At 14.8% G+C, this 8,904-nt stretch overlaps 2 protein-coding genes across 2 annotated transcripts, besides 20 other annotated features; one reads left to right on the top strand and one right to left on the bottom strand. All coding sequences in view use genetic code 6, as the record gives it.

Annotated features, from left to right (window-relative positions):
• Positions 1 to 21: part of a microsatellite that runs on past the window's edge.
• Positions 22 to 245: 224 nt separating this feature from the next.
• Positions 246 to 316: a microsatellite.
• A 133-nt stretch (positions 317 to 449) lies between these two features.
• Positions 450 to 474: a microsatellite.
• Positions 460 to 540: a microsatellite.
• A 196-nt stretch (positions 541 to 736) lies between these two features.
• Positions 737 to 771: a microsatellite.
• IMG5_170250 (hypothetical protein) lies at positions 737 to 3,621 on the top strand (the record flags this gene model as incomplete). The annotated part of the gene is made up of 10 exons (XM_004029881.1): positions 737 to 926; positions 974 to 1,151; positions 1,269 to 1,529; positions 1,576 to 1,804; positions 1,859 to 2,367; positions 2,416 to 2,760; positions 2,804 to 3,166; positions 3,258 to 3,306; positions 3,400 to 3,445; positions 3,495 to 3,621. Coding segments are annotated over 10 exons (2,297 nt in total), but the record flags the coding sequence as incomplete, so codon positions are not given.
• Positions 760 to 803: a microsatellite.
• Positions 1,140 to 1,217: a microsatellite.
• Positions 1,177 to 1,255: a microsatellite.
• Positions 3,172 to 3,213: a microsatellite.
• Positions 3,172 to 3,228: a microsatellite.
• A 172-nt stretch (positions 3,622 to 3,793) lies between the features above and the next one.
• Positions 3,794 to 3,865: a microsatellite.
• Positions 3,798 to 3,854: a microsatellite.
• A 301-nt stretch (positions 3,866 to 4,166) lies between the features above and the next one.
• Positions 4,167 to 4,197: a microsatellite.
• A 7-nt stretch (positions 4,198 to 4,204) lies between these two features.
• Positions 4,205 to 4,270: a microsatellite.
• Positions 4,271 to 4,279: 9 nt separating this feature from the next.
• On the bottom strand, positions 4,280 to 6,033 carry IMG5_170260 (leucine rich repeat protein; the record flags this gene model as incomplete). The annotated part of the gene is made up of 4 exons (XM_004029882.1): positions 5,829 to 6,033; positions 5,147 to 5,778; positions 4,854 to 5,103; positions 4,280 to 4,708 (listed from the first exon to the last, which is right to left on the bottom strand). The coding sequence occupies exons 1-4, from the start codon at positions 5,988 to 5,990 to the stop codon at positions 4,280 to 4,282; spliced, it is 1,473 nt and encodes a 490-aa protein (XP_004029930.1). The 5' UTR covers positions 5,991 to 6,033.
• Positions 4,710 to 4,767: a microsatellite.
• A 106-nt stretch (positions 6,034 to 6,139) lies between the features above and the next one.
• Positions 6,140 to 6,224: a microsatellite.
• Positions 6,147 to 6,248: a microsatellite.
• Positions 6,249 to 7,943: 1,695 nt separating this feature from the next.
• Positions 7,944 to 8,035: a microsatellite.
• A 796-nt stretch (positions 8,036 to 8,831) lies between these two features.
• Positions 8,832 to 8,888: a microsatellite.
• Positions 8,834 to 8,887: a microsatellite.
• Positions 8,889 to 8,904: the final 16 nt, after the last annotated feature.

The raw sequence follows: 8,904 nt of genomic DNA on the forward strand, positions 1-8,904 counted from the left end.
TTTTTGAATTTTTTATCAATTATGCATATTGTTTTTTAGGGTCAATATAAGGAATATATTTATAAGTTTAAGTTTTATAAGCTTATGAATTTTCCTATTTTTTTTTTTATAAAAAAAAAAATGATATTTAATTATTTTTGTTTTTTTATTTTAATTACATGTATATTTATACCGCATAAAAAGCAATATAATGAATTTTTGAATTATACTTTATTTAAATGAAGACAATTAAAAAAATCTTATTTTTTATTAGAATTTTCTTAGTTAATTGCAAGTTTATTATAATCTTCTTAGTTGATAGGGAGTTTATTATAATTATTTATTTCTGAATTCATTTAAAATTATTTTTAAAATAATTTTTTTATATATTATAATATTATAAAATAATAAGTATTTAATAATTTATTATTTATTCATAATTATTTAAATTTATTTATTATTTTATTTTTAAAAAAAAAAAAAAAAAAAAAAAAAGTAAATTTATATATATAAAAAAATATTTAAATATATTTATATATATAAAATATATAACAAAAATAATTGTTTAAATATTATTTATAGTTTTTTTTTATATATAATAAAAAAAAGAAATAAAAAAAACAGCAACTAATAAAAAAATCTCAATAAATATAAATAAAATAAAATATTTTAAAAAAATTAAATATAATATTTTTTATTTATTTTAATTATTTAAATACAAAAAAAATAAAAAATAAAAAATAGAAATTTCATATAGATAATTTAAAAATTAAAATAATTTAAAAAAAAAAAATAAAAAAAAAAATTATCAAAAAAATATAAAATGTTTTATACTCTTTCTTCAATAAAAAAGCCTAAAAAAATTTTAACTTATTACATTTAGAATCAAATGAATATTATATTCTGTCATTAAACGTTGCATTAATAGTAGATTTACATTATGAAGAGTAAAATTAATTAAATAAAAAATAAAAATATTAAACTTTAATAATAGAATATAAGGTAAATTACATTTATGTAGCAGATCTTTAATTTTTGAACCTTAAGAAATAGATTTGCCATTATTAAAAATGAAATATTCAAACAATTTATTTTTAAAATTAGTTAAAGGAGTAAATCATTTAAAACTAAAAGCATTATTATTAACCTCTACAGAAATCAATAATTTAAATGTAAAATATAATAATTATAAATAAAATATATATATATATATATATATAAATATATATATATAAATATATATATATATATATATATATATATATATATATATATACATTAAAACTTAGGAAGCATAACTAGATAAAGAAATTAAATAAATCTAAAATAAATAAAAATAACCTAATACAAATAAACAAAATAATACATTTGAATTAATTGAAAGATTATATATTCCTAAATAAAAAAATAAAAATAACACGAATGTTTGTAACTCTAACTAATTAACTACAAATTATTTTAAAGACGTTATTTTAAACACCATTTTTATTTAAAATGAAAAAGTTTTTGTTATATATAGAAATCCTGTTACCCCTTATTTAACCGAAAAAGTAATTATTAAAAAAAATATATAAAAAATATTTTTTCAAAAAAAAGAATTACGATAACATTGTAATTAGTTTGGACAAAAATAATTCTAAAGAATAAATAATTAAATTTTTGAAATTTTTCGATGGATTTATGAAAACAAAAGACGAATAACAATATATTAATTTCCTAATTGACAATTCTGTTTAATAAAGTATAAAAGAATTTGTAAATTAAAAAAAGATTTAAAATAAATAAGTCGATTTTATTTTTAAATGTTAAAAAGTAGTCCCTGAAGGTTTTTTTTTATTTAAAAATAAAATAAAACATAATATTAAACAAAAAAATAAAGGAAATTAACATGGCTTTTTTACTGTTGTAAATGAATATAATTTAATTTTTTGTCCTTTAATAAATAGTATAGACTAGAAAATAATCGAATGTAAACTAAGTGATGTAAAATGTATTTTAAAATACAGGTACTTAATGAAACATATAGGAATAGAAATATGGCTTTATAATAAAAAGAGGAGTTTATTATTAATTTTTGACGATAATAAAATACAATAATCTGTATTCGATTTTTTAGATAAAAATTGTAATAAGGTTCAATAATATGGAATGACAAAAGATTAAGTATAAAAACTTTGGATAAATAGAAGTATATCTAATTTTGAATATATAATGTATTTAAATACTATAGCTAATAGATCTTTTAATGATATTAGTGCTTATCCTGTTTTTCCTTGGGTCGTTTAAGATCATAAAACAAATAATTTAGAATTGGATAATCCTGATTTTTTTAGAGATCTTTCAAAGCCTATAGGAGCTATAAATAAACATAGATTATAAAAACTTAAAGTATTAAATATTTATATTTTTTTTTATATATTATTATATTTTAATTAGGATTTTTATACAAATATTTATTAAGAAAAACACAAAAATGCAGAGGGTTATATATACCCAACTCATTATAGTTCACCTGGATTGATAGTTTATTTTTTGATTAGAAAAATACCTGAGTTTGTAATAAAATTATAAAATGGAGTTTTTGGACCAAGTGATAGGATTTTTAGAAGTGTAGAAAATACATGGTAAGCTACATTAAATTTAGAAGCTGATTTCAAAGAATTAATTCCCGAATTTTATTATTCAGATGGAGATTTTTTAGTTAATAATGAAAAATTAGAACTTGGTATTACACCGGAAGGAGAATCTATAGATGATGTGATATTACCTAACTGGGCACATGTAAAATATTATTAATGTTATATTTATATATATTTAATTATAGAGTATACATGATTATATATAAAAAATGAAGATTTGCTTAGAAAGCGATTATGTAAGTGAAAATATAAATAATTGGATAGATTTAATTTTCGGGTATAAATAATAAGGTGAAGCAGCTAAAAAAGCAAATAATTTATTTTATCCTTTAACGTATGAATAAAACGTTTAATGGAATTAATATAATTCACCTTATGAAAAAGCTGCTATGGAAACTTAGGTTACTGAGTTTGGATAATGTCCTGTTTAATTATTTTAAAAGGCTCATCCTTAAAGAAAAAGTAAATTTATAAGTAAAAATCTATCCAATTGTGACGAAAAGACTTATGTGATGATGTGTTAGAAATTTTAAGAAGCATAATAATAAGTAAGATATAAATAAATATAAATATATATATATATATATATATATATTTATTATTTATATATTTTTAATATTAAAAAATAATAAATCATAGAATATAAAAATGAAAGAAAAAATAAATTAATTAAATGAAGTAATAGAAGGTTATAAAAAAGATTAAAATAATAAAAATAATAAAGAAAATATAGAATAAAAAAATATTTAAATTTAATAATTGTAAAATAATATTAAATTAGTTTTGGCTTAAAATGAGAATTTAAATTAATTCATTAGAGGATTTTAGTAAATAAAATTTATTATTTTTATATTTTTTTAAAAATACTATATATAGGGAAAAAGTAGACCAAGAAAGTAGTATTAATAGTAATTTCTTGCATACAGGTGAAGATTAATAACCTTAACCTTTAAATGAGAATGATTTTGATTTTTTAAATGATACAGGAAATTCAAATAATTGATAGATTTATTTATTTTAATTTTAAGATAAAAAAAATTAAATAATTTTTATTCTATATATATATTTATTAATACATATATTATTTATAAAGACAAATTAATAATTGTAAAACAGAAAAATTATAAAAAAAAATATGTATGTTTAATATATATGATATTGATATGTATACTTTTTAATTAATTATATTTAAATATTAAATATAATTAATTAAATTTAATAAATATAATATATTTATTTTAAATATTTTTAATAATCAAATTATAAAACTTAATTAATAATTAAAATTTATAAATATTTTTATTTTTTTTATAAAAAATTTAAAATATTTAATTTAAGTATATTATTAAAAAAAATAATAAATTATTTATGAATATTAACATTTTAATTATTGTATCTTTAAAGAAATTATTATAATTATATATTATTTATAATTTATGTAATTTATTTCTATTATAAATATTACAAAAAATAATAATATACATATTTTATGAAATATATATTAAGAAAATAATTTAGAAATAAAAAAAAATTTAACAAATGATATTTAAAAAAGATATAAAAAAAAAATATAAAAAAATATAAGAATATAAATATATATATAATGCATATATATATATATATATATATATATATATATATATATATATATAATGTTTTTATCATTCTTTTACTATATTTTCTTCTTATTATTTTTATTATTAGTTGTTTTATAGCTATTATTTTTACAGCTTCTCTAATTCATTTTTTCTTTCTGCTTATTTAGCATTTTATATTTCCTAATAATCTGCAAATCTAAAGAATTATATTTTTTACGCTGTTAAATCATGTTTTAATATAATTTCTGTTAATTCCCTTTCTGACTCAGTCATTTCATATAACATAAATTAATTATTTATTTCCCTTTCTCTTTCTCTTTATGTTTTGCTAAATTTGCATCCTCTAATATCTAATTTTGAAAGTGAATAATTTTTAGTAAACCCTATTTTTAATGTTTCAAAACTACTATCACCAAAATCATTATTTCCTATAACTAAAATCTTTAAACAGCACATAGAATCTGCTATATAATCACTTAATTTTAGTGCTGTCTATATATAATATATAAATATATATATATATATATATATATATATATATATATATATATTTATTGTTATTTATTTTAAAGAAAAATATTAAATAAAATCAATAAAAATTGCAAAAAAGTTTATAATAAAAAATACATTTATTTACTTCATAATCAAATTAATTTCCTGATACATCCAATTCTTATAGTGTTTTATTTATTACTAAATCTTAAAATAGTTTCTTTCCCGCTTTATCACCTAAATTATTTAGTTTTAAGCTCAAATATTATAATGTTTTATTAATCTTTAAAGCTTAAGCAAAATAACGCGAACCTTCATAACCTATTAAATTATTCGATAAATTTAAATATAATAATATTTCATTTCTCATTAAAAATTTTGCTAATCTTCTTGCACTAATTATATAATTTTATTTTAAAATAATAATATATAAAATACCCTTAATCTTCTAATTTATTATGAGATAAATTTAATTCTATTAAAGAACTATTCATATTAACACCAGCCATAATAAATCTTAATAAATCATCATCTATAATATTAGCAGATAAACTAACAGAAAGCTACATATATATTAAACAAAAAATAAAATATATATATATAATTATATTTACCAAAGCTTAACTATTTTTTATAGCTTCTCCTAAATTTGCAGCTTCAGAAAGTTTCATTCCAATACTCTATCTATTATATTCCATTCCTGTATATTTTAAACCATAAGAAACTTACAAAGAAGTTAAAAGTGGCAAATTTTTACAAATATACTCAATATCCAAAGGCTAATTAGTATTTTAAATATTAAGAGTATGTATCCAACTATAAGCCACTCTTAATTCACTTTAAATAATTTATTTTCTTTCATTTTCATCCGCACTTTATACATTAACAAGAAATTCTTCCATATATCTTTCCAAATATGCGACTTTCCAAGAACGCCCATGATCTTCTATATTTATTGGCTTATGAGATGTTCCCCATCTATTTTTACATGATCTTTACCAATATGCTTCTTAGTATATATTTTAAGCTGTTATTAAAATAGGAAGATCTGTAGTTGTTTTTTAAATAATCTATTTAATTTTATTTTTTTAAAAAAAAAATATGTTTTTTTAATTTTAACTATGTCTTTTATATGCTCAGGTAAACCTGTAAGTTCAGGATAAAGATGAAAATTTTTAGCTACTGTATCAATTGCAATATTTTTTAATAATGGAAACTCATCTTTTTTAAAAGGGTCAGGTTAATTATTAGCACGGGCAAGTACTAATTTTTTGGCTAACATGTTTTTATTGTTTTAATGTTATGTTTTTATTTTTTTAAAAAAAAGTTATATTAGTTATAAAAAAAAATTATAATAATAAAAAAATTTTGATATTAATTTTAATAATTTTTCTAAAATATAATTAAAAAATCATAAAAAAAAAAAAAATAATATGTATATATATATATTTATATATATATATATATATAATATATATATTTATATATATCCATTAATATATTTATATATATATATTTTTTATATTTATATTTATATTTAATATCTTTACCTAATTATATTTTTTTGTAATAACATCTTTTTTATTATTTTTTAATTTATATTATTATATTTTTTTTATTTATTTATCTTTAAAATTTATATAATTAACAAGTATCTTATAATTTATTTTTTCTTACTATTTTAAAATATTTATTATTTTTATATATTTCATTTATTTAATTATCTTTCAATCATTTATTTTTTTTAACCATATTTTTTGTTTAATTTGATATTAAATCTTTTTAATTACTTACAGTTTAACGATTGAATATCATTTTTTAATTTAAAATATTATAATTTTTATTTTTATCTATTTCTTTTAATAATGCCAATTCACTTTTCCTAACTAATTATTTCTATTTATTATTTATAAATGATTCTGAACGTGATTAAAAAAACCGTGTATTTCTGTAATCAACAACATATATAATTAAAAATTATTTTATAATAATAAATAAACCTTGAATTTGATTTTTTGCTTTATAAAATCAAAGAATAATTAAAACTATCATTATTTTCTGAAAAAATGCATTACCTTAAAAAAAATAAAAAATATTTATTTATTTTTTTATAAAAAAAAAAAAAACCATTATTTTTATTTAATAAATTATTAATATCTTTAATCTATTTGTTCAATTTTTATTTATGTTGGCCTTATAATTTATTAATTAATTTACCAAACTTCTAAATGAATAAGCTATTAAATATATAAATATTATAAAAAAATAAAAGATTAATACTAAAAAATTCTATAATGTATAATTTTCCCCATTTTCATAATAATTGTCTTCCTGAATAACATAAGATTTTTAATTCATTTAACAATCAATCCATATTCTATAATTTTTATTAATATTATTAAACCCAAAGCCAATACCTTTGTCACTTAAAATAGCATACTTTATATCTTTTTCATTTTATTTATTTATTTTTTTTGAATACAAAGGTAAAAATATAGGCGAAATTTAAAATAATTAACATTATTCTGAACCTTAATAAACCTAATCTTTTTTCCAAATTTCATTATTATAAGCAGCATATATATACTAATTATTCTAAGAAGATTTACATGAATTTGTTTCTATAAATTTTAAAAGAATTAAACTTGGACCTTAGAATTCTATAAAATATATAATTTTATTTTCTTAGTTAATAATTATATATAAGAACTTACATAAAAGTTTTTCTTTTAAAATTTAAAAATTTAATCCTAATTCTCCTGAAGTAAATACTTATTAAAATGAAGTATTTTTTAATAAAAAAGACTCATTTGTTAATGAAATTGCACTTAAATAATCTTAATTAAAAAGAATAGATTATTTTTATAAAAAAGGTAATTAAAAAAGCATAGGTTGTCCCAAAAATTTAAACTCATAATAATTTCTTAAAATATCATTTATTATTTTATATTTTTAGTTTAAAAAATTTAATATTTCTGTTGGAGATTTAATAATTTCATTTTCTTTTTTTTTATTAATTTAATAAATTTGTATATAATTATTATATTATAATCAATTATATAATATTAAAGAAAAAAATATGTACTAAAAAAGGTTTTCAATAATATCTCTGTATTAATAGTAATATTATTATTATTAATATTATTAATATTTTCTAAAATTAAATAAATATCCTTTAAAATAAAATATTTAAGTATGATATAAGATTTATAATAAATATTAAAAAAAAGTGATAATATATATATATATATATAAATATATATATAAATATATATATAAATATATATATATAATATTATAATATATATATATTATATTTATATATATTTTTTTTTTAAATAAAAATATTTTTACTTATAATATTTATTTCATTTCTTATATTGTTATTTGTACTTCTTTTTGATAAGTATTATATTTTTATTTTATAATTATTTCAAAAATGGTTTCTATATAAAACATTTTTTTATTATTCATATTTATTAAAATATTAGAGCCTAAATATATTATATTTTTTATAAAAAATGATTTTTTTTATTTACAAAAATTATAAAATGTATCATATGTTATATGTTGCTAATTTAGAAATAATTCCTTAACTAAAATTTACTTTAATAAATATGTTTCACTAAAATACTCTAAAAAAGCTTTTTATTCAATTATATTTTTGTATTAAGTTCTTTTTAATTTTTTTAAACTTTATTTTTTTAATATATAAAAGAAAAAATACTCAGGATAATTATTTGAAAGTTAAATAAACAATTCAAAAATTGTATTTTTTTAAGATTTTTCTAATTATTAATTTTTATCTTATCTAGAAGATAAACATATATTATTTCCCATTTTTAAAATATATTTTTTTTAATTAAATACTTAAAAGTTATTATGTTTAAAAAAAAAAAAAAAAATCGATATAAACAATATTTTAATTTTTTAAGAAATTAAATAAAAATTTGTATTAAATTATATTTTTTTAAAACAATAAATTTAATAAATATCAAAGTGATTTTTTTAATTTTTATTAATAATAAAAAGTTTTAAAAAAATAATTAAAAAAGTTTTTAAAAATCTAAAAAGATAAACTATTTATTATTAAAAAATAAAATTAAAAATGATTAAATAATTAAAAATATATATATATATATAAAATTTATCTATATTTATATATTATATTAATATATAATTTTTAAACTAAATAT

Source organism: Ichthyophthirius multifiliis (assembly GCF_000220395.1).
Source record: "Ichthyophthirius multifiliis unplaced genomic scaffold scaff_1120509251255, whole genome shotgun sequence".
Taxonomy (NCBI): domain Eukaryota; phylum Ciliophora; class Oligohymenophorea; order Hymenostomatida; genus Ichthyophthirius; species Ichthyophthirius multifiliis.